Genomic DNA, 25,645 nt, shown 5'->3' on the forward strand with positions numbered 1-25,645 from the left:
TCTGAGCATTTAATAACTATTGTGGAGTGTTTGAAGTGTCAGAGAGTAGAAAGGACAGCACTGCAAACCAATGGCAAACCTGGAAGGCTCATAGGCCACTCTAGTTCTACTTTATAAAACACACTCCCTATTGATGGTTTCTGCTCTGTTGATTACTTATCCCTGGTAGGAACATTTGTATCCTTTACTTCTACACTGTGTCTTCTGTGTTATTGAGAGGATTACCTTCTTTATACATGTATATCTGTGTGCATGTGTAAATGTCAGAAGAGGACTTATGGAAGTTCATTCTCTTCTACTATGTAGGTTTCAGGGATCAAACTCAGGTGGTTGGGCTTGGTGGCTGGCACTGTTACCCACTGAGACAACTTGCCTGCCCATTTTTTATAGTTGAGTCACTATAGTATCCCTATGATAAGTTATTCTGAATATTTCCACAGTTTATCTCCTAATGATATCTCCTGTTGGTTATAGTTCAGCAAAAGGACTCAGTCCCTCTTTCTGAGGACAGAATAATGTGTACATTTTCTGTGTATTTTTACCCACTTTGAAGTGTCCAAGCAATTTCTTTCTTGTCTCTTGTCCCTGTTTTTAAGCAACAAGTGACCATTTTCTCTAAGACCAATCACTCACACTCTTGACTCACTAATTCACATTCTCCTTCCAAATGCAACTCAATCATTTCTCCTTTTGTCTCACCTGGAACATTATGACCCATACGCTCATCACGAGGGTATGATTGGATGTTACTTTCAATATGTATACTATCCTCCTCCTAGCCTTCATCCTTTTCATCTTCATTTTTTGTTACGATTTTTCAGAAAACAATATCTTTCTAGGTTTGCCTTGCCACTCAAAATCCTGGTACCTCTGTAGTGCAGGTGTGTTCTTGAATGCAATTAACTAAGTCTTGAACCAGTTTTCTTCCAAATGAATAGCTCTTTCTCTATATGTTAATGTCCCTCCTTTATGCTCTTCAACCCCATGTATTATCAGTTACTATGTCACACACACACACACACACACACACACACACACACAAATTCTAATTTAGTTTCATGGTATCTAATTATCTAATTATCTAAACCACTATTAAGAATTCTTTCTACCTTTTGGATATGCTTTGATGTCTCATCTGTGTCTACCTAATACTTATTTAAATATTTATAATTTCTTTTATCATAACCTTTTTACCAAACACTGTTGTGTGTAATTTTAAAAAGCACTCTTGCTTTGGCCTGGTCTCCTTGCCCAGTGCTCCAGCCCCTCATGACTTAGCTCAGTCCCTTTCTGAGTTCTCAAACTTCATAGATGGTGACCACCTAGCTCCCTGGGTGCCAACCTTCTTGATATTGTGAACAGATCCTGTTGCATGTAGCTTTTGCTACCCAGCCTAAGTTCCAGGAACAGGCTGTGCTACCAGCCCTTACCCAGTTTTCTTTAAATCAATGAATAAAACACACACACACACACACACACACACACACACACACACACACATACACACACACGTTGCTCATTTTCAACTTGCTTTCTGACACAATTGATGTGTGCTAAAATCTCAGGCCTGGAAAAGCATGCCCTTATGGTATTCTTATCTCTTCACCTCCCACCTGCCTCAGATTCATCTAGTTCCTGCTAAACACCCCTGACCACAGGCCACCACTCCTCCTGATACCTCACATGACTGATTGGTCTTTCTGTCTCCAAAGCACAGTGAACTGTACTCTCCTCCCTCGCATCTGTCTCTTTTCCTCTAGGGACCTGGAAGTTCTGCCTATTCCTTCTATCCAGCAATTTTGCCCATGTCTTCTTTACTGACAGATCAAGAACTAATTAGGGAATGGGGCAGCATCAGAACCACCACTACAAGATTCACCCCTTCCTTGTAGTTTCTACCGGTTACATCTCTGTGATATTTCTTTCAACATCCTTGTATTATATTCCCCACAAGCCTTTTTTTTTTGTTCCTATATGGACAGTCCTTTCCCTAGCTGTCTTGACCTTCTTTCTGAAAATTTTCTTTGCAGAAAATGTTTTCTGCAGTTGTGGTCTCTCAGGCTCAAGATTACCCTAGTAACCTCTTCTGCCTGACTAATCTTGGTATATCTCAGGTGATGATGTACCCCTGCTAAGCACACTCTCCAGGGAGCATCTATGACTCATTTTGACAAGGTTTAGACAATTCCCACATTCTTCATTTCCTCCTCTATTGTACCATATCATGTTAGACAATTAGGCTTATCTTGAAATGTGTCTTCTCTCAGGTCTTGCACATCTGGGACTTTATCATAATGTGCTTTTAGCAACATAACCTGCTGAATATGGTGTTCTTTAGTATATTTTCAAAGCATGAACAGAGCCAGATTGAGTTCACCCCGGCAAAGGACTTCAGCATGATCAGTCCTTAGTAAGCACCAGGTAAAATGAAGCACACAGGCATACAATTCAACCCTGAACAAAGTACTGGGTGAGGACCGTGGGACACGGTAATCTTAGCAATCAGTGTAAGCCAAGCCACAGTGCATCTTTGGCACATTTACTTTTTGCTCTTAGTTTCCTTTCACTTTTCCTTTTTGACAAGTGATTTGAGTGCTTAAGACAACAACAGAGCAACAACAGATACCTTTGAAAGTCAACAGACTGCAGCAGAGAGGTTATAATTTACAGTTTGAAAAAAGATTTATATGTATGTGTGTGTGTGTGTGTGTGTGTGTGTGTGTGTGTGTGTGTAGGTAAAAACAGTTGGAGAAATCGCAGAGAGTTCCTCACCCCAGTCTGTGTGTAGTTGGCTGGGAACACCCTGGGTTCCTCCAGGTGGAAGTTAGGCCCAGCTGCTCACTAAAGGCCTCTCCACAGCTCCAACACAGTGCGGCCCCAACACAGGAGGAAGTCTTTGGGTTTCCAAAACTGGTTTATTGGCATGACGGATGGTAGATGGATCTGGATGCACACCCCCTAAACCCAGGGCAGACCTGAGTTAAATAGGGAAAGAGAGAGGGGAGGGACTGGGGAGGAATGCTTATTTGGCTCCACCCTCTGGCCGTCAGGTACCTCATTAGTATGTAAATCTCTCTAGGGCCTGGGGCCTGTTCATCACTCCCTCCACCTGTGTACTTGACTGAAGGGTAAAGGTTGAATGGAGATTAGACCTCATGTCAGGCCCGACATGTGTGTGTGTTTGTGTGTGTGTGTGTGTGTGTGTGTGTGTGTGTGTATGCAGACATCAAAAGAGAGTGCCCAATACTGTGGAGTTGGCTTTCTTTCTTTCTTTCTTTCTTTCTTTCTTTCTTTCTTTCTTTCTTTCTTTCTTTCTTTCTTATTCACTTTACATCCTGATCACAGCCCATCCCCCTCCTCTCCTCCCAGTTTCCCCTTCCTACCCCATTCTCCCATTACCTCTTTCCCTTAAGAGAAGGGGAGGCACCATTCTTTCTGGGTATCAACCCACCCTGGCACATCAAGTCCCTTCAGGAATAAGTGCATCCTTTTCTACTGAGTCCAGACATGACATTCCAGCTAGTGGAAGGGGATCTGAAGGCAGGCAACAGAGACAGTCCCCATTCCAAATGCTGCAGGACTCACATGAAAACCTAGTTGCATATCTGCTACATATGCTTAAATTCAGTGAGCTTCTATGGGACCAGGTTAGATGGTTGTGTAGGCCTTCTTGAGTTGTTCTTGACATCTCCAAAGCCCCCAAATACTTCTCCCAACTCTTCCATAGGACTCCCTGAGTTCTGCCTAATGCTTGGGTGTGGGTCTCTGAATGTTTCCATTAGCTGTTGGATGAAGCCTCTAAGGTGACAGTTGTGCTTGGCTTCTGTCTGAAAGCATAGCAAAATATCATTAATAGCCTCAGAGGCTGGCTTTTCCCTATGTGCCAAGTCTCAATTTGGGCCAGACACAGGTTGCCCATTCCCTCAAACTCTGCTTCATCTTTATTCTTGCACATTTTATAGGCAGGACAAATTTTGGGTCAAAAGTTTTGTGCATGGGTTTGTGTCTCCTTTCCTCCACTGGAAGTCATACTTGACTACAGGAGGTGGCACCTTCAGGTTCCATATCCATCTTCTGCCAGAAGTCTCAGCTAGGGTCACCTATCCTCACAGGGGCCTCCATTGTCCCAGGTCTCCAGCCTCTTTCACTGATTTCCCTTCTTTCTTTCATCCCTCTCACCTCCCCCTCTAACTATCCTCCCCATGCCCTCTCCCTCCAATTACCCTCTCTCAGTCTGCTTCAAATGTCTATTTTATTTCACCTTCTGAGTGAAATTCAAGCACCCTCTCTTGGGCCTTCCTTGTTACGTAGCTTCTTTGGGTCTGTGGATTGTAGGATGTCTATCCTGAAATTTATGGCTAATATCCATTTGTGAGTACATACCATGTGTATCTTTCTGAATCTGGGTTGCCTAACTCATGATATTTTCTAGTTCCATCCATTTGCCTGTAAATTTCACAATGTCCTTGTTTTTAATAGCTGAGTAGTAATTTATTGTGTAAATCTACCACATTTTTCTGTATGCATTCTTTGGTTGAGGGACATCTGCATTGTTTCCACTTTTGGCTATTCTGAATAAGGCTGCTATGAATCTAGTTGAGAAAGTGTCCTTGGTGGAGCAGCTTTTGGGTATACACTGGGGAGTAGTATAGCTGGATATAGAGGTAGAGCTAGCCTAAACTTTCTGAGACACCACCAGATTGATTTCCAAGGTAGTTGTACAAGTTTGCATTTCCACCAGCAATAAAGGAGTATTCTCCTTTTTGGAGCTGGTATTCTAGGTGAGCTGGTGATGGGTGCTGGGATCTGAACTTGGTTCCATGGCAAAATAGCAAACTCTGTTAACCTCTGAGCAGTTTTCCAGCTCTACACTTTTTCTTTCCAAATGACTGGTGGGAGGTTATTTAAATGAATTTCTCTTGATATCATATACACTGTTTCCCCAATATTTCCAGCACTAGAAGTCCCCAGGCTTGTACCAAGACTGATTACTAACAATATTAATCTTGCATGCATTTTATCCCAAAACACTTGGTTCTCTCCCAGCATCCTGAACCCCATGAAAAAACAGCTTGCTAGTAATGGTTAAGTTTATATTACAACTGTTTCAGCAAGTATTAGAAAACAAGGAAGCCTGCTCCCTTCTGAGAACCCCGCCAAAGTGGGTTAATGCAGCCACAGTGGGCTTCTGGACGATCCTTTTCTTATGTGCTAATACTAATAAACTTATCTGTTTGTTTATTTGTTTATTTATTTATTATGTTTTGTTTGCTTCTCTGTGTATTACAACTCAAAATGTGATCAAAGCCTCTGCCAAACAAAGCAGCAGAAGCTCAGGCGGCTCCTTCCCTCCTGACCTGTGTGGTATTGACATCTGAACTTCAGCAAGACCCTGGGATGAGTCCTGAGAAAGATTAACGTGGAAAAGCGCACTGGTACACCCTAGAATCCGGAGGGATGGAAAGAGGAGGGGAGATCAAGAAAGGAAGGCAAAGCAGGGGGGTCCTGTGGCTGTGGACATTGCGTGTCGTGGCAGTGGCTTCTTTCAGTGTTTCCTTGTGCGCTGTGGCTGTGTGGGCGGTTGGGAATACTATTAAAGCTGAGCAGGGTGGAGTGTAAAATGATACAGACAAAGCAGGAGCGCGAAGAACCTGGGCACAGGAGAGTCCCTAGAAGCTGCTCCTCTGAGTATCTTCTCTAGTGCTTTAACGCTTTTCCCTGCCTCGCGCCTGTGGGTCACACTCATTACCGGTTGGATAGGCGCGTTAGACCCCTCTTGGTTGGCGTCCAGGCGTCTGGCCGCTCTGCAGGAGCCCCTGCTTGGCGGGCTCGCACCTCGACTCGGGGCTGAACCTGGGGCGGCGCGGATTCGGGACACTTGGAGCTGAGAGCGCGGCGGCGGCAGTGGCGGCGGCGGCAGTGGCGGCGGCGGCTGAGGTTGGCTCTCCCAGGAGAGCCGCGCAACCCGCGGTCCACAGCCGCTTTTCCCCCCGTCAGTGCTGACCTCTTCGCAACTCGGCGGTGTAGCCGTGCACCTTCTGGGACACCCAAGTGCCCGGGGTGGCAGCTGATGCCTTATGCCCGGTCCCGGGCGCTGCGCGGTGGGCTGCAGGAAGATGAAGAGCGCAGCGGGAGGAAAGCAGAAGCTTCCTGGGACACAGAAAAAGCAGCTAGGAGCTGGTGAGTCGAGCGCCAGAATGGGCGGCTGTCACAGTCAGACAACTCCCCCCCCCACGACCCCCCCTCCCCCCCCCCTCGCCTCCCCGCTCCATTCCTTTGCACCTCTCTGCAGACTGGGCTGCCCCATGCTGGAAGTCTTACCCTCCTCACAAAGCTCAGTTCAGAGGGACCTCTAGCAAGGAGACATCAGCCCAGCTTCGCTGCCTTCAAGCATGCTTTGGTGTCTATAGCTTGTTGGATGTATGTGGGATGTGTCATTCTTGAACCCTGGAGAAGTTTTTGGGATATGGAGGCATAGTGGGCTAGCCTACCAATTGATTTCTTTAATAATAATAATAATAATAATAATAATAATAATTATTATTATTATTATTATTATTATTACTTTAAATGCATAGGATTTGAGGTCAGGGAGAAGATAGTGAGTTCTAGAAGCATCCCTTCAGAAGGTCCAAATTGACTTGTAGGGTGGCAGTGGAAACCCACAAGTTAACCAGTGACCTTCAGAATTCTAGTTCATTGACTGATTGGGTATATTACACACAGGCGACCCAGTTAGAAGAATACACAGGCCTTTGGCATGCCTTAACTTCTTGTATCTAGAAGTTTTCTTGTGTGTGTAAGTTGGGGTCGGAGAGTACCACAGCCTACACAATTATGTTTTCTAATGTGAAGTACTCTAGTACCCTCTGCCCCCAACACACACACACACACACACACACACACACACATACACACACACATAAATTTAATCTTGTTTTCGTTTTTCTAGAAGATATCCATGTATCTATGTTTGCCTGGGGGTCAGGGAGGGGGGAGGTTGTCATTTTGCATGAGGAAGGCAAGATTCTTGGACATTTGAGAGTCTCCAAATGATGGGACCCGGAACCCACCGGAAAGATGGGAGATACTGAAGTTTATACACAGAACTATCACCATTCTCTGACATTTCCACTTTTCTGTCTGGAGAGCTCTCTGGCAGTCCAGGGCTATTTGCTAGTTTGTCTATGAAGCTGCCTTTGATGTATCTATCCACTAGGTTTTGGTACACCATGTGAGAGGTCCATGCCCCCTGGTTCACTGACACTTTGGCTTGTGCTGAGTAACTCATGTCCCACTGCTGCATCTCAAAGTCTGTCTCTGTGGGTCACTTTAATCCATAGAAGGACACAGCACAGCATTTCTGGGGTTGCCATGATTTTTTTATATGTATTCCCAGATGTTCCTCAGTAATTAATTAAAGCATGGCATTTGTGAAGCTAAACAATAGACCGCAGAATGGGCAAGCATCTTGAGTTATGTACAGTTTCAGAATGAAGTAAATTAAGTGATACCTGTTTTAGGGGAAAGACACTTGAGCCACAAAGTAGGACTGAAGACGGGCCCTTTGACTACTTCAGTAGTGGCATACCTGGTGTTGTCTTACCCACTGGACATCTTGTTTCAAAGCCAGTTATATTGTCTAGGACCCTAAGATATCAGCTTTGGGTTTACCATCCCTGTTACGAAGCTGAGTCGAGGATAAGGGGTCTAGGAGATGTGGAAATGGGGAAAGTCAGTGGTTTGGAACCCAAGGCTGCTAGAATCCAAAGGCAGTTCCACCACCACAGTAAAATCTCTCAAAGAATGGGTTATGCTAATACAGCAATGATGTGCTCACATATTGATTCACATAATGTCAGTAAACTTGTCTGATGTAACCTGAAGGGGGACGGAAGCATGGGTTGGCAGAAAATTGTGTGTAACACTTATATAACTAAGCCACTAGCTCCAGGGAAGGCTTTGACTGCTGTGTTCTGCCATTTACCACAATGGCAATTCTTGAGTTTCCTTATTGCAAACAAATAGCACTGCAGTATAGCCCTTAATACTGTCACTGGTACCAACACATTTTTGTGGTTGTAGTCTTGTCCTTAGGACTTTGCAGTTTTATTTCAGCCCACCTGTAATCAAAGCTCGAGTCCTGTAGGATGCTATATTTCTATTATAAGGTAGGAGCCTCTTGTTTCAAAATTCCCTTTTAATTTTCCATGGTATTTTCAAAACAATTACTCCTCCTGCTGTGATTTGCTATTTAGCAGGTGCCTCAAATGTTCAATAATGATAAATGACTGCCATCCAACAAAGCACTTTCCAGTTATAGTAATGACAGCCACTTCTGCTAAGAACTTATTTTATTTGAAATTTAATTAAAAGCCTGTGTCTCGTTGTAAAATGTACGCAGCTGCCCAAGTACATGGCATCCTTCGTCTTCTTGGAGCCTCCAGCTGTATAAACTCACTGTAGCTGGGTTCTTGTGTAATTACCAAATAAAAATAAATGACTGGTAAAAAAATAAAAATTAGACAAACATTTTGGGACACTAATGTTACTAATACTTCAGGTGTGGGGACAGCTTTTCAAATTTTGAGAATAGTCTCTTTTTGTTTGTATATTTATTTTTTGTATATATTCGTATGAGTGGGTAGAAGGATGTATAGAAGGCCTACATATTGAGGCCGGGGGTAACTTGTAGGAGTCAGTGTTTTTCTTCATACCATGTGGGGTCCAGGAATTGAATTCAGGAAGTCAGTCATGCTTGTTGAAGTGCAAGCTCCGTAACACCATGAACCATCTTCCCTAACCAGAATTTGAACCATCTTCCCTAACCAGAATTTGGTAATCTTGAGAAATTAAAATGATATTCTGTGCATTGCTGCACTTCCAAGGTACATTGTTTTAAAGAAAAACTAAATTTCTCTGTCTTATTAAACTCAGAGTATTACTGTAATCTTTCTTTCTTTCTTTTTTTCTTTTTTTTTTTTCTTTACGGGTTGATACTGGTACTTCCAGTAAGAGCAATGCGTGAAACAGACATTTCGTTTGTCTTTCCTCAATACAGTCAGAGTCCTAAAACTCCCGTTTTGTCTATTGTAAACAAAGTATTTCTGAATATGTATAAGATTAACAGAGGCATGCAGACAGCAAACAGTAGTGATAACTGACTTACAGATGTGTTTTGGCATAGATGTCATAGTTACCAAATATACTAAACCTTAGGCCAGTAGTGAAATATTAAATGCCAAAGTGTAAAATGTTTTATGACAAGAGCCAAATAGTTAAGTTCTTTACACAGATAAACTGTATCTGTGTGTGTACAAGTATGCATGCAAGAGTGAGTGTGTATGCATGCTTGTGCTTGTGCAGAGGCTGGAGAACATCCTGTGTTCTGCTCCATCACTCTCAGCTTTATTCCCCTGAGATAGGGTTTCTCACTGAACTTAGTGTTTCATCGGGGCTAGCAAGCCCCTGAGGCCTGCCTGGGTTTGCCTCACTCCAGTGCACTGGGGTTGGACCACGCCCATTCTTTTTTATTGGTTTCCGGGATTCCAATCCAGATTCCGTACTTCTTCTGTACACGAGCTGCTCACCAGCTCTGCACAGATGCCTTCTTTACTGTGCTTCAAAGTTGTTTTAACTCCATATTACTACTATAGGACCAAGGTTTTTATGGATATTATGTGGTAATTTTAACAAGCAGATCTTAGGAAGGTAATTTAAACTTTGTGAGGTGTATGTCATATTGACATCAGAGGTTGAAGAAACTAATATTGAAAAGGTATATGCAAGTCTGAGTGTTTAAAAGTCCTTAAAACTGAAGGTAAATTGGACTTGGTTTTCTAATGAGTACCGTAAAGTGAAAGTTTGAATAAAATAAAGGCTTCAGGTTGAATGAAAATCAAGTGAACACTTAAATAGCACTTTAAAAGATTATGGAGAGTACGTGTACAAAATTTACGAGTTTAAATTATATTTTAAACAAGTAGATAACACACTGGAGAGCCTTTAAATTTTTCAGTACATTAAAAATGTATTTATTCATAACTTTTAGGGCCTGATAAAATTAGTGATAGCTCCTTATGGTAGATTGAACATTGCGTTTTCCTGAAAGTCATGATTAACTTCTTATATGATGGAACTTAGAGGTACAGTCTTTGGAAAGGACAATTGGAGGGGCCATAAAGATGGAGTTGCTATCCTGAAATTAGTGACTATAAGATGTGGAAGCGATCACAGTAACATGATGACTACACTTCAGGAGGGCCTGTGGCTGTTACTAAATCTCTAGCACATTGGTCTTTGACTTTCAATCTTAGAACTGTCAAAAATGGATGTTAGCTACTGTATTCACCACTGCCAATCATATTTTGTCACAGAAGCCAAATCTGGTGTCTTTCCCATTGGGGGCTCATTCTTTCCTTAACATGAAAGAAAATTATATATAGAGAAAGGTCCCCAATGACATACATAGGTCATATTCCTTTGCAAAGCCCCTTTCCAACTTTGAATGTAATTTTTTTTCATATTCAGATATTTTGGTACAACTTCTAGTAGTTGCCTAGATTGGGAATGTATTATGAAGAGTATAATATTTCTGTCTTATGAATGGAAGGATACCTAACATAGTTCTAGGGTAGCAGAGGGATGTCGAATGTCTTCACCACTTACTCATATTGCTGTTCAACTGTGCTGGTAATGCTTTGCTGCATATGGGATGCAAAGGGCCAGTTTGCCCATATTCATCCATGAAAACGTTGCAACTCAAATGAGTGTTTGGCATTCATTAGAGGGTATTTTAAGGAGAGCTTTGAAATGGTGCACAGTGCATGTAGTTATGTATGCCATCATGGGAAATAACTAATCTTGGTGTGTCTGGTACACATTAGACCCATCATCATGGTGGAGTGTAGGATGCTCGGTTTGTGTTGATTCCTGGGGGCTTCTCAAAACATGGGACCAGACATTGCTTTGTTCAGTGTGTGCATATAAGACACAAAGAGAAAGTGTGCTTTTGTGTGGATTGTCTGAGCTACAAAATATTTAAGTTTTGTGGCATATTTTGGAATTTCTTGGAGTTGACTCCTTTACTCTCCCTCTACTTTCTTTTGGGAAAAAAAAAAAAAAAAGGAATGCAATATTTCCAGAGTGTCAATCCTTTGAGGCATGAGCTCCTTAATGAATTGCAGAAAGCACTCTGAGAAATCTAGATTTCCAAAGAATCTGTTATACTCAATGTTTAGTAGTTAACAGCCTCAGTTTTCCAAAGCCTTTTTATTCCTCAGTAGAGAAAGAATAAGAGTTACAGTTTTTACACTGAGTTTTCCAGGGTCTGTTTCCTATGCATAGGAGAATTGGGTATTAAAATGGATCTGATAAGAATTATCACGAACCTTCTGTGGCTATGTCTGAGCTTGAAAACTCATGATTTAGTTTGAATCCTTACCTTATTCCTTGTAAGTTGTAAGAACTGAGTCAATTTGCTGAACATTTTTTGTATGTATCTGCTCCCATGGCTTTGCCTTTCACTGAGGGCTAAGAAAGTTCTCGATTGAAGACATAGCAAGGCAGTCCATGTGAAGCACTTAGGATGTTTATGGGGTAGAAGTGAGTGAGAATTGGAACCAGGGCCTAGAACAGGTTGAGTGAGTACATTACTCGTAGGCCATTTCCCTACCTCAGTTGTTAAATTTTGGTTCTTTTTCACTTGATTAAAAAAAAAATGTCATGAATCCATTAATAATTGGATCTTTAATTAATTAACTAATTAACTAATATTTATGTCCTGTGTAATATTTCCCAAGAAAAATCATTGTAAGCAAATTAAAAAAAAAAAATACCAGAGGTTTATTATTTTGTGGTTATAGAGGCTCTGTATCTGACAACACCCTTAGGCATAAATCAAGCTGTAAGCAAGGCTATGTTTATTTAGGAGGGCTTAGGAAATAACTGTTCCTTCCTTACCCTTCATTTGCTCGACTATACTAGGCTTGTGGTCTCATCAACTGTGACTGTTGCTTCATATTTCCCTTTCCTTTCTGTGCCAAGACCCTCTTTTTTCCCCCCTCGGTTGTGATATTGTGAGAGAATCCAAGGTCATTGGTGACAGCCTAGGACACTCTGCATTTCATAGTCATCAGATAATCCTGTCTGAACTGACTAAATAAGGTAACAATGATAAATTCTAAGGATTTGGAATTGGCGTTTTGTCAGTGTGGAATGGGAAGGTGGCTGTATAGATGTATATTGTCAGTCATCACCTGTATATTGTATTGTGTGCTAGGTGTATGAAAGTAGCTGTAAGGAAAGTTAAAAATTCAGAAAGGATGTGACATTTAATACATTTTAAACCCCATTATTATAACATATTTAAAATTTGATCAAATTTTGCATCATAATCGCATAGGCAACCACTCCATTTTATTCTCTACTCCATCATGTAACGCAATCAGTCACGAGGGTGAATGATTCAGAATGCCCTATGGAGTACTCATGCAAGGATATCAGAGCTGACGAAAGATTTGAGACCCCCCCCCCCATCTTCATGGAGTGCAGTGTTGAATGCATAAACATCATTGCTTTAGACAGCTACTCTCTTCTTTCCATTTCATTATAGAATATAGATGCCTCTTTAGCTTTAACCTCTGAATCTTAGAAATTATTGTTAAACTCACTTTAAAGATGAGGACCTGTGCCAAAGACTATCTCAGCACTCAGAAGGGCCAACAGCTAAAGTCTCTAACCTCTGCTAATTATAGATACAGTCTTGGGATAAAATGCATCAGCTATAAGCTTAATGAGATAACTACAAATAAACATTTAGAAAGATAAGCAAAATTTATCAGCCACAAAATGCTGTTGACTATAAATATCAACTAATAAGAACTTATGGTAATTGTGCTGTGACTTAACTACGCATTTAACCACTTATCGGAGTTTTAATTTACTTCATGCACAATTTTTTTTTTTATAGAAAGCAATGATCGGTGTTACTGAATAGATATATATATTCATTAGTTATTTATGGTTCAAATTTTCCAATTGTTATAATGTGATAAATATACAAATAAAATGTTTGCCATCCTGGTCATTTTTAGCTCTACAGTTCAGTGGTATGAAGGACACTCACACTGTTCTGTAGCCATCACTGTCAAACTGCTCCTCAACTCTTCTCTTCTTATAAAACTGAGGCTCAGCACCAAATGTCCTTAAATTTCATCATTATTGGAGCATATTCAGAATTTTCTTCTTTTAGACTTGTCATTTGCTTATATGACCATTTTCTAATGATTTCTTAAAGTTTTAGCTATCATGAGTAATTTTCCTCTGAAAATTAGTGTACAAAGTTTTCTTCCAAGCACAAATTTCAGTTTGTTTGGTATATAACAACAAGTAGTGAAAGCTGCTTGGTTATATGTAGTTCCCTTTGTAATCTTTTGAGGACCATTAATTTATCACTGTACAGTCCCACAAACAGAACACTGGGCTATGTCTCTCCATCTCTCTCAGTGCATGCTTTCTGTGGTTTGATGGTAGCTATCCAGTTTGATGAGATGTCGTCCCACTGGACTTGCACTTCTTGAATGCATGTGTGATATTTACTACTTTGCATGTGATCGTCCACAGAGAAGAGCCTGTCCTTTGCCCATTTTTGAGCCAGGCATTTGTTTATTGCTATTGTTGAATACTAAGAGTTCTTTTATGTTCTGTATATAAATCACTTATCAAATAGGTAATTTTGTAAATCATTTCTTCTTATTTCATTGACATTTTAGTTCTTAAATAGTGATTTTATTACAAAAAATGTTTAAGAATTTTCATGATGTACCGTTTACGTTATTTCTTTTGTCATACTCAAGAATTCTGCCTGCTCTAAACAATTTTTGGCAACGTGTTTAGAATTCTTAGAAACCATGTAAACAGGAATAACAGAGGCCCTAAATGATTATGGAATGAATAAGCAAGCTGAAGTTTCAGAGTTCAGTATGTTAGTGTTACCAGTATAATATTAATATTGAGGCACAAGTGCTACATGGCACCCAAAGCACAATGCGCTCATGTAATTTTCAATTCTCAAGCAAAACCAACTTCTGAGCTCTGCTCCTGGTTGCTTCTAAGAGGCAAGGGGACTAAGGACCTGAAGTGACCCCTCCTGTTCACCCCTGGTATTGTCTGAATGGACTTGCTCACTTGTGAAAACTCATCAAGCTGTGTGATGTTTACCCAGCACTGAACTGTACATCACAATAGTTAAGATGAAAAAACTTCATAGAGGAAAATTTATTGTAAAAATATGACAGAGAAAGGAGCTCAAACCTGGGTCTGGGAAGTGTGCACACAGTTTTTGGCCACTAATTTGACTATGAGTTTTTAGAAAGCATCAGACCCAAAACACATAGAATTTGAAGTCTATTTTTCTCTAGAAAAACAAAAGGCAATTTCTTCTGGTAAGAGTATTTCCTCTTGTGTGATTGAAATATGGACAAGAATGGTTCATCGGTGATATCCTTGTTAATATATCAGAAACTTGCAAAAAATCATCTATACAGAGTATATGGTACTTTAGTTCCTAGAATTATTTCTAGTTAGGCTTAACTTCAAAGATTTCAAAAGGCACTAAGGGGATAGGGAACTCTGAAACAGTGTCCTATCTAATTTGGTTATCTTAATGATGCTCTTGATAATGGCTCTAGGGCAGTGGGCTTAAGCTGTTTTTTTTTTTTTTTTCATAATTTTGAAGTAATGTTCCTGTTTCATAAAGGAACCCATGGAAATAGAGGAATGGGAGTAGGCCCCTGGGACCCCCATGTGGAGGAGGTACAGATCACCTTGTGATGTGTCCAGTAAGCCATGGTAAGCACACCTGAGTTTTCTGTAACAGAGAGCTTTTCATGTCCCCGAGTATCAGAGATTTAGTTGGTCAGTGCTACTAGGATACAGGAATGTGCAGTGCTCTAATTCCTGCAGGTTTTAAAAAATAAAGTACACCCCATAAACCATTTGTAATTAAATAAATTGTAAAATTACACTCGTGACAGACATGGAAATTAAATTGCTTTTCTGTAAGTATCTAAAGATACTGTGAACTTTGCCTTAAAATCAGCAGAAGAATCCATTAGATATTTTATAGCATAGTTGTCTGTTTTTTCTAGAAAAAAAAATGAGCACAACTGGATTGCTAGTTAATTGAGAGTTTTGAGTATGTTTATATAAATGTCTCGGGACTTTAAAAGAGAGATTTCCTAAGTAGAAAGAAACTTTTTAAAATTTTACATTTACCAATTCTTACAAAATTTATAGACAACTCTTGATTTGTTTTTTTTATTAGTAAGAGGCTTATATAGTTCTTAGTTTAAGTATAAAATGTATATGAGCCCAATGTCTTACTCTTTGACTCTGTATATATATAAATTAATGTAGTTTCAGCTGAAAAGAAAATTCTTTGAGAATAACAAGAATGTCCTCTTTAAATCGTGAGTTAGGATGTGTTTTCTTATATTAATTTTTTTTAAGACTTGAGGAAGAAACACTCAGGATTCCAAAGAATTATTTTAAGAAATTGGTTGTAATGAAAGTAAAATTTATTCTAATTAAGGGTTTTCAGCATATATAAAATTATTTAAGAACATTTTTAAATTTGTCACAAAGAAAATATTTTTATAATAATATACTCAGTATTTAGAAATGATGGAATTTACAGTTTCATATCTAAGTATATATTGAACAATTATATTAAAAGAGTATTTCATAGAACATGCGAATTATGCCTATAATATTTACTTGTTTCTTTTTATAGATTGGATGGGTAAGTGTTTCACATCCTATTAGACTTGTTGTTAGTTCAGAAGCTTCAACCCGTGGCCTCATGCAAGGTTAGAGTTATAAAAGTAAGCTTCAGCCCCATAACCTCTTTATTTGTATCCAGACAGGGATCTTCTCATTTGCCTGAAGTCTTTTTCTTTGTGTGTGTGTGTGTGTGTGTGTGTGTGTGTGTGTGTGTGTGTGTGTGTGTGTGTAAAAATGTGAGGAAAATGAAATCTTATGTGACATTCATGTGGGTGGAACCATTGTATTGTGAACATTCCACATGCACACAAGCCTGGTGCTCTCTTTGCTGGCCCGATGGCCATCTGTCCTTTCTGCAAACTAGGGAACCAGCTTCTTCTTCCTGAGGTTTCACACAGTGACCCTATAGTTTTGGAGCTGCTAGAGAGCACCTGGTAACTGACAACATCAAAGTGGCACTAAGAAAATGTCTTCCCAGATGGATTTTCTAACCACTTAGACCTGTGGTACAGATAAATGAGTTTTATGCAAATGCTGAAGTGACTCTAACAGTTATTTCAAATCCCTTGATATGGTCCTTAAGGAAAGTTGCCAGACTCATTAATCAGTTTCTAAATTGATTAGATTACTAGTTAGGTGCTCCAAAAGAAATCTTTGCATAAATTAATGCTGTTACATTCAGATTTCAACAAATGTTTTGCCTGAGTTTGGAAAAAGCGCACAGTCTCCAGTCCCTCCTCTAGTTGCTGCCTTTCCTGTGACTTCCCACATTGGGATAGTGAGTCATCCTGTTCAGTATCTGTCTCTAGGAAGTTTGTGTTATTCAGCAAGTTTGATTTTGAAACCCAGCAACCCAACTACCTTCTTAAGTGTATTTTATACGTAGCATCAGCTGGTTCTGCATTGCGCAGCTAACTGCTGTGCTGTTTGCATCCTTAAAAATCAAATACAGTATTTAGTAGCCAATACTGTGTGTTTGGGAATAATAAAAGTTTTAGTAAGCCATCTCAACAGGGACGGAATAGTCAAATCATATTAGAAGCTGCTTGACTTCTACGACTGGAAAGAAGCAAAATGTGCCACCTGAGCGATCACCATGATTAGCAGTGTCTCAGAGGATGGCAAGTATTCATTTCTATTTCATAAATTCCATCAAAGGAGACTCAGGACATTGATGTGGATGTATCCTTTATTTGTCTTTTTATCCATTCCTCTGTTGAAGGACATCTGGGTTCCTTCCAGTTTCTGGCTATTAAAAATAAGGCTGCTATGAAAATAGTGGACTATGTGTCCTTCTTATATGTTGGATCATTTTTTGGGTATATGCCCGGGATTGGTGTAGCTGGGTCCTCAGGTAGAACTATTTTCAATTTTCTGAGGAGCTGCCATGCTGATTTCCTGAGTCATTGTACCAGCTTGCAATTCCACCAGCAATAGAGAAGTGTTCCCCTCCTCGACAGCATCTGCTGTCACCTAAGTTTTTGATCTTGGCCATTCTGACTGGTGTGAGGTGGAATCTCAGGGTTGTTTTGATTTGCATTTCCCTGATGACTAAGGATGCTGAACATTTAAGTGCTTCTCAGCCATTAGAACTTCCTCGGTTCAGAATTCTCTGTTTAGCTCTGTACCTCATATTTTAACAGGGTTATTTGGTTGTCTGGATTCGAACTTCTTGAGTTCTTTGTATATTTTGGATATTAGCTCTCTAGTAGGACTGGTAAAGATTTTTTCCCAATCTATGTATTGCCATTTTGTCCTAGTGACAGTGTACTTCGCCTTACAGAAGATTTTCAATTTTATTAGGTCCCATTTGTCAATTCTTGATCTTAGAGCATAAACCATTGGCATTTTGTTCAGAAAATTTTCTCCTGTGCCAATGTGTTTGAGGCTCTTCCCCAACTTCCTCTTCTATTAGATTTATTGTATCTGGCTTTATGTGGAGGTCCTTGATCCACTTCCACTTTAGCTTTGTACAAGGAGATAAGAATAGACCTATGTGCCTATTTCTAAATGCTGACCTCCAGTTGAACCGGCACCATTTATTGAAAATGCCTCCCCCCTCCCACTGGATAGTTTTGATTCCTTTGTCAAAGATCAAATTACCAACATTGTATGGGTTCATTTCTGGGTCTTCAATTCTATCCCATTGATCTATCTATCTGTCTGTCTCTGTACCAATACCATGCAGTTTTTATCACTATTGCTCTGTAGTATAGCTTGAGGTCAGGGATGATGATTGCCCCAGAAGTTTTTCTATTGTTGAGAGGTTTTTGATATCCTGTGTCTTTTGTTATTTCAGATAAATATAAGAATAGTTCTTTCAGTCTCTGAAAATTGAATTGTAATTTTGAGGGAGATTGTTTTGAATCTGTAGATTGCTTTGGGGCGGGGAGTGCACAGCCTTGTCTTGTCCCTGATTTTAGTGGGAATGATTCAAGTTTCTCTCCATTTAGTTTGATGTTGGCTATTGACTTGCTGTACATTGTTTTTATTATATTTATGTATGGACCTTGAATTCTTATTTTCTCTAATCTTTTTTAGCATAAAGGAATATTGTATTTTCTCAAAGATGTTTTCAGCATCTAATGAGATGATCATGTGGTTTTATTCTTTGAGTTTCTTATATAGTGGATTATATTGATGGATTTTCATATATTGAGCCATCCTTGCATCCCTGGGATGAAGCCTACTTGATCATGGTGAATGAGTATTTTTGCATCAATATTCATGCGGAAAATTTCTCTGAAGTTCTCTTTCTTTGTTGGGTCTTTGTGTGTTTTAGGCATTAGTGTAACTGTACCTTCATAGAATGTATTAGATAGTGTTCCTTCTCTTTCTAATTTATGAAATACTTTGAGAAGCATTGGTATTAGGTCTTCTTTGAAGGTCTGATAGAATTCTGCACTAAAGCCATCTGGTCCTGTGATTTTTTTGGTTGGAAGACTATTAACAACTTGTTATATTTTTTATGGGTTGTGGGACTGTTTAGATGGCTTATCTGATCCTGATTTAACTTTGATATTTGGTGTCTGTCTAGAAAATCATTCATTTCATTTAGATTTTTTAGTTCTGCTGCGTATAGGCTTTTGTAGTAAGATCTGATAATTTTTTGAAATTTTTCAATTTCTGTTGTTATGTCTCCATTTTCATCTTATTTTGTTAATTTGGATACTATCTCTGTGTCCTCTGGTTAGTTTAGTGAAGGGTTTATCTATCCTGTTAATCTCAAAGAACCAGATCCTGGTTTTGTTGATTCCTTGTATAGTTCTCTTTGTTTTTACTTGGTTGATTTCAGCCCTGAGTTTGATAATTACCTGCTCTCTGCTCCTCTTGTGTGTATTCACTTCCTTTTGTTCTAGAGCTTTCAGATGTGCTGTTAAGCTAGTGTATGCTCTCTTCAGTTTCTTTATGGAAGCACTCAGAGCTGTGGGTTTTTCTCTTAACACTGCTTTCATTGTGTCCCAAAAATTTAGGTATGGTATGCCTTCATTTTCATTAAATTGTAAAAAGTCTTCAATTTCTTTCTTTAGTTCTTCCCTGACCAAGTTATCCTTGAGTAGATAGTTTTTCAGCTTTTATGTGTATGTGGGATTCCTGTTGTTTTTGTTGTTGTTGAAGACCAGTCTTAGTCTGTGGTGATCTGATAGGATGCTTGGGATTATTTCAATATTCTTTTACCTGTTCAGGCTTGTTTTGTGTCTGATTATATGGTCAATTTTGGAGAAGGTACTATGAGGTGCTGAGAAGAAGGCATATTCTTTTGTTTTAGTATGAAATATTCTGGAGATATCTGTTAAATCCATTTGGTTCATAGCTTCTGTTAGTTACACTGTCTCTATTTAGTTTCTGTTTCCACAACCTGTTCATTGGTGAGAGTGGGGTGTTAAAGTCTCCTACTATTATTGTGTGAGGTTCAATGTGTGCTTCAGTAATTTTTTTTTTTTTTTTAACATATGTGAGTGCCCTTGCATTTGAGGCATAGATGTTCAGAATTGAGAGTTTCTCTTGGTGGATTTCTCCTTTGATGAGTATTTTATGTCCTTTTCCATTTTTTTTTTTTTTTGATAACATTTGGTTAAACGTCTATTTTATCGGGTACTACAATTGATACTCCAGCTTGCTTCTTGGGACCATTTGCCTGGAAAACTTTTTCAGCCTTTTACTTTGAGGTAATAACTGTCTTTGTTACTGAGATGTGTTTCCTGTATGTAGCAAAATCCTGGGTCCTGTTTTGATATTCAGCCTGCAAGTTTGTCTTTTTATTGGGGAATTGAGAGATATTAAGGACCAATGATTTTTTCCTGTTATTTTTTGTTGTTAGAGGTAGAATTATGCTTGTGTGTTTCTCTTCTTTTGGGTTTGTTGTAAGAAGATTAGTGTCTTCTTTTTCCTGGGTGTAGTGTTTCTCCTTGTGTTGGAGTTTTCCTTTTATTATGTTTTATAGGGCTGAATTGGTGGAAAGATATTGTTTAAATTTGGTTTTGTCATGGAATATATTGGTTTTTTTCATCTATGGTAATTGAGAGTTTTACTGGGTATAATAGCCTGGGCTGACATTTTTGTTCTCTTTGAATCTGTATGACATCTGCCCAAGATCTTCTGGCTTTTATAGTCTCTGCTGAGAAGCCTGGCATAATTCTGATGAGTCATCTTTTATATGTTACTTGACCCTTTGCCCTTACTGCTTTCAATATTCTTTCTTTGTTCTGTGCATTTAGTGTTTTAATTATTATGTGATGGGAGGAATTTCTTTTCTGGTCCCATTTGTTTGGTGTTGTTTCTTCTACGTTTATGGGCATCTCTTTCTTTTGGTTAGAGATATTTTCTTCTATAATTTTGTAGAAGATGTTAGCTGGCCCTTTGAGTTGGGAATCTTCACTCTCTTCTATACCTATTTTTCTTAAGTTCAGTCTTTTCATTGTGTCCTGAATTTCTTGAATGTTTTCAGTTAGGAGCCATTGGCTTTTTGCATTGTCTTTGACTGTTGTGACAATATCTTCTAGGATATCTTCTATGCCTGAGTTTGTCTCGTCTATCTCTTATATTCTGTTGGTGATGCTTGCATTTGTGACTCTTGATCTCTTTTCTAGGATTTGATCTCCAGGTTTGTCTCCCTTTGTGTTTAATGTTTCTGTTTCCATTTTTAGATCCTGGATGGTTTTGTTCAATTCCTTTACCTGTTTGATTATGCTTTCCTGTATTTCTTTAAAACATTTATTTGTTTTCATTTTAATTTTTTCTACTTGTTTACCTTTGTTCTCCTGATTTTCTTTAAGTGAGTTATTTATGTCCTTCTTAAATTTGTCTGTTATACTCATGAGATGGGATTTTAGAACTGAATCTTGTTTTTCAGGTGTGCTAAGGTATCTAGGGCTTGATGTGATGGAAGAACTGGGTTCTGATGTTGTAAAATTGCTTTTGTTTCTATTGCTTATGTTCTTGTGCTTGCCTCTCTCCATTTGGTTATCTCTAGTGCTAATTGCCCTTGCTGTCTTTTACTGGAACCTGTCCCTCCACTGATCCTGGTTGTGTCAGAATACCTGGGAGTTTAACTGTCTCTGTGACCCTGTGATTCTGAGATCCTGTGATCTTGAGATCCAGGGTATGTCAGAGATCCTGGGAGTCAAGCTGCCTCTGGGATCCTGAAATCCTGGTGTGACGAAGTTCCTGAGATCCTGTTGTGTCAGAGCTCTTGGGAGTCAAGCTTTCTCCTGGTGTTGCAGGACTAGGTGGGGAGCCAGAGCCCTGGCTCCTGTGGGGTCCCAGTTACTCCGGTTGTTGGGAAAGATGTTGTGGCCTAAACTGTGATCTTGAGTGTGTCAGAGCTCCAGTGATCTTGGGTGTGTCTGACCTCCTGGGAGTCGAGCTTCTTTTGTAATACTGTGATCCTGGAAATTTGAGAGCACCTTGGAATCGGTCTCCCTCGGGGTGTGGAAGAAGTGGTTGTGGACCAGTGCCCCAGGTCTTCTCCAGGTGCAGGTACAAGCCAGAAGGAACCCATGCCACTGGGTAGGTGGGGGTTCCTACATCCCTGGATTCCGTGGGTCCTAGTTACTCTGGGTGGTGGTGGGGCAGATTTCGTGGCCTTTCCTGTGATCCTATTCATGTTAGAGCACCTGTGAGTTGGGCTCCCTCTGGATTTTGTAGGAGTGAGTGCAGAGTCAGCACCCCAGGTTGGCTCTAGGTGCAGGTTCTAACTGGAAGGACAAGATTTTAGGTTTTGCTACATCAGCACAGGTTAGCTTACTCTAGCTGATACAGTACTGGGATGGAAAAGTAAATAAAATATCTTGTGAACATAACTCTTACTTTCATAGCATTCAGATATCTATTTCTTAGCTGCCTAACAGGCTTTGTTATATGGATGTTTTAAGTTTCTTATATTCTGCATAATGACAATTGTCAAAATATGGAACTCTTGGCCAGACAATAAGTGAAATTAACTTAGTCTGCTTCTGTGAAACTAAATGGTGCTAGGGAGTCTGTGAGGAAGCCCATTCTCAGAACTAGGGAGATGGCCAACTCTGCAAAATGTTTGCTATGCAAGTATGAGGGCCTGAGATCAGACCTTTAGAACCCTTATAAAAAGCCAAGGTTAGTGGCATATGCTTATAATTGTATCATCAGTGGGGTAGCAGGACAGCTGGAATCAGGAGATCCTCTGTAGCTCAGCAGCCTATCTAACCAATTCATGACATTCAGGTTCAGTGAGATACATCTCAAACAAAAAAGGTGAAAAGTGATTGAGAAAAGACAACAACATATATTATTGGCTTCCCCAAGGAAACACATATGTGTACACATACACTAGTAAGTATATACAACACACACACACACCAGAAAAAGATACCAGTTCACAAAATCTTAACCAACTTCACAAAAAACCCGACCATGTAAATCTAAATCTCTTAAGCCACATATTACAGTTGAGGCCTGCCCTGAAATTAGCGTTTCTCCCTCTATGAAATTCTTGAGACTTAAGGAGAATTCAAGTTCATATAGAGTTCTGGGGATAATAATATGCTAGGGTCTAATTTTCTTCTCATCTGAAAGCTTCATTGTGTTAAGACTGAGATTGTCCTCTGTAATTATGTCTGTGAACTTCTTGATAATCTCTGTGATAGAAATTTCCTTTTATGTGCTAATGCCCATCCCTGAACTTTTTATATAATTAATATGCTCACAATAACATAGGCCTTATTGTACTTGCTGTCTTAATTTCCTGTACACACTGACTATTGCACATTGTGTGCATAGTAAATGTTTTGCTCACTTAATGTTAGACTCAGGTTTTTTATTTTCAGTCTTCCCTCTTGTTCTTACTATTTCCTGTCATCATTTTGTTTCTTTCACTGATTTACTGAAGACCTACTTTGTAAGAAGTTTAATGTAAATCATTCAGGATAATTTTGAATTGAAAAAAAAAAAACCAACAGAAACATGCCATTTGGATGTTCAGATAATTGGTCTATGTTCTTATATTACAAATCCCTCTGTCCACGTCTTTTAAAGTATCATCACCATTTTCTTCTCTGTAGTCTTTCTGTCATTTATCTACCATCTCTTAACTAAGTGTCATCTATCTACCTATCATTGTATTATCTAGCAATTATGTATATATCTATCTTGTTGGGATTATATATAAAGAGAGAACAGGATATATATTAAAATGTAGCTTATTCAACCGTCTTTTGTTACACATTGTACAATCTGTATAGTCCAATAGTGGCTGTTCAGTCCATAATGTGGGTGCTCTAGAAGTCACAATCTGAGGTTGAATGCTTGCATGATTCTAGAACAACTGTTAGTCTTTGGTTTGTGTTAGAGGGCTTAAGAAGCTGGGTGCTGCCGCTCCTCGCTGGAATCATCCCTGCCTGGGTGGGACATTATGCCACAGAAGAGTGAGCTCTTGCCCATTTTATCATGGAGGACTCAGGACAGAGTTTTGGTTTAGAGGAGGAAGAAACAAACTATTGGAGAGACCTGGCCAGGACCTACAAGCAGAGGGCAGAGAATATACAGGAGGAGCTCTGAGAATTCCAGGAAGGAAGCAGGGAATACAAAGCTGAATTGGAGAGTCAGCTGCAGTAAACTGAAACCAGGAACCGGGACCTATTGTCAGAAAATAACCGCCTTCGAATGGAGCTGGGGTCTGTGAAGGGGAAATTTGAAATGTAGCATTCAGAGGGTTACCGGCACATCTCGACCTTGGAGAATCATGGCCTGGCTCAGACAAAAGCCATTAAAGACCAAACTGCAGAAATATATCCAGGAACTGGAACAAGCCAATGATGACCCAGAAAGAGCCAAACGAGCCACAATCATGTCTCTGGAAGCCTTTGAGCAGCGTTTGAATCAAGCCATCGAAAGAAATGCCTTCCTAGAGAGCGAGCTGGATAAGGAGGATCCTCGAGAATCCGTGCAAATGAAGCCCAAAATCTGAGGCAGGAATTAGCTGTGCAGCAGAAGCAAGACAAACCCTGAACACCCTTGCCAGGTTCAGGGGAGGCCAAAAGAACAAACATGGCTGTGCAGGCCACAGGCTCTGTACCATCAACTCCAATAGCTCACAGAAGACCTAGCTCTGGTTTGAGCACACCAGGAATGTTCAGACATGGTCTGGATAGCTCCAGTAGTGGGACCCCACTCACACCTGCAGCCCAGATATCAGCCCTAAACATCGTTAGGGACCTGCTTTGGAAGTTTGGGGCCCTGGAGTTCAAACTATCATCATGCAGGAACTTCATGTATGATCAGTCCCCAAGCCGGACAAGTGGGCCAGCCTTGGGCAAGGAACCAAAAACAGAGATGGCGTTGACAGAAGGCCAGGTAGCACCAGTGTGGGTGATAAAGGATCAGTGGAAGGCTATCCTCTATAGATAAACCCTGACTCCTGCTTTTCCTGTGGCCCCTGCACTGATGTTGGGGTGACATGTGCATCAGGACCCTGGAAAACTTGCATTGCACTGGCCTTTGTTACACCATCCCTAAGAACAGAACTTTATCCAGCCAGCAGTGTTGTCATACAGACACCATAGAGCAACCAGGGTGACTGAAGCGTGAGCTGGAGATCACTGCCAGATGATCCGTGGGGATGTGGAAAACCCAACACAGGATTTGCAATGCCAGCTTGTCTCTTGTCTCTGGGATGTGGTGCTGCCTCACACTTAGGGCCACAATGAGAAAAGCACATATACACCAGAGCTTGGCACCCTTCACTTGGCTTATTTTCTAGTTGATGGGGCAACACTGACCTAGAGTCGAACCTAGAACTTTCTGTGCAGTACTGACATTCCCAAGGTGGTTTAAAGCTGCTTGGCTATTTGTTCTCCTTAGACATAATAACCTGGGAAAAGATGAACTTTATTTTTTATAAGAAATAAAATAAAATGCCTGCTCAAAAAAAAAAGAAAGAAAAAGAAGAGGAAAAGGAAGAGGAAGAGGAAGAGGAAGAGGAAGAGGAAGAAGAAGAAGAAGAAGAAGAAGAAGAAGAAGAAGAAGAAGAAGAAAGAAAGAAAGAAAGAAAGAAAGAAAGAAAGAAAGAAAGAAAGAAAGAAAGAAAGAAGCAAGCTGCTGCAGCAGAGCTGGGTTCCACTGTCAGCAAAGGAGGATAGCAATGGTGGTGGCAGTGGCAATGACAGTTGTAGCAACAGAAAAGATGAACTTTGGCAGATATGAAGACAAGCAGGCAGAGGCAAACACTTTTCCCTTGGGCCTTGCTATATCTAGCTAACCTATGGCAGGTGGTGTCTGAATTTAGGGTTGGTTCATCTCATTTCAATTGATCTAATCAAGAGCATCCTCCACACTTATGACCCAAAGTTTTTCTCAGTTGTTCTAGAGCTAGTAAAATTGACAACCA

General features: G+C 40.0%; 1 protein-coding gene and 1 pseudogene across 2 annotated transcripts in view; both read left to right on the top strand.

Annotated features, from left to right (window-relative positions):
- The first annotated feature begins 5,943 nt into the window (after positions 1-5,943).
- Znf385d (zinc finger protein 385D) overlaps positions 5,944-25,645 on the top strand; it is an 885,608-nt gene continuing 865,906 nt past the window's right edge. For both annotated transcript variants that reach the window (XM_076931609.1, XM_076931608.1), the window contains exon 1: positions 5,944-6,180. In XM_076931609.1, the coding sequence (XP_076787724.1) occupies positions 6,078-6,180 (103 nt within the window). In that variant the 5' untranslated portion in view covers positions 5,944-6,077. The remainder of the gene's footprint in view (positions 6,181-25,645) is intronic.
- On the top strand, positions 23,707-24,662 carry LOC117705691 (nuclear distribution protein nudE homolog 1 pseudogene; annotated as a pseudogene).

Source organism: Arvicanthis niloticus, chromosome 3 (assembly GCF_011762505.2).
Source record: "Arvicanthis niloticus isolate mArvNil1 chromosome 3, mArvNil1.pat.X, whole genome shotgun sequence".
Taxonomy (NCBI): Eukaryota; Metazoa; Chordata; class Mammalia; order Rodentia; family Muridae; genus Arvicanthis; species Arvicanthis niloticus.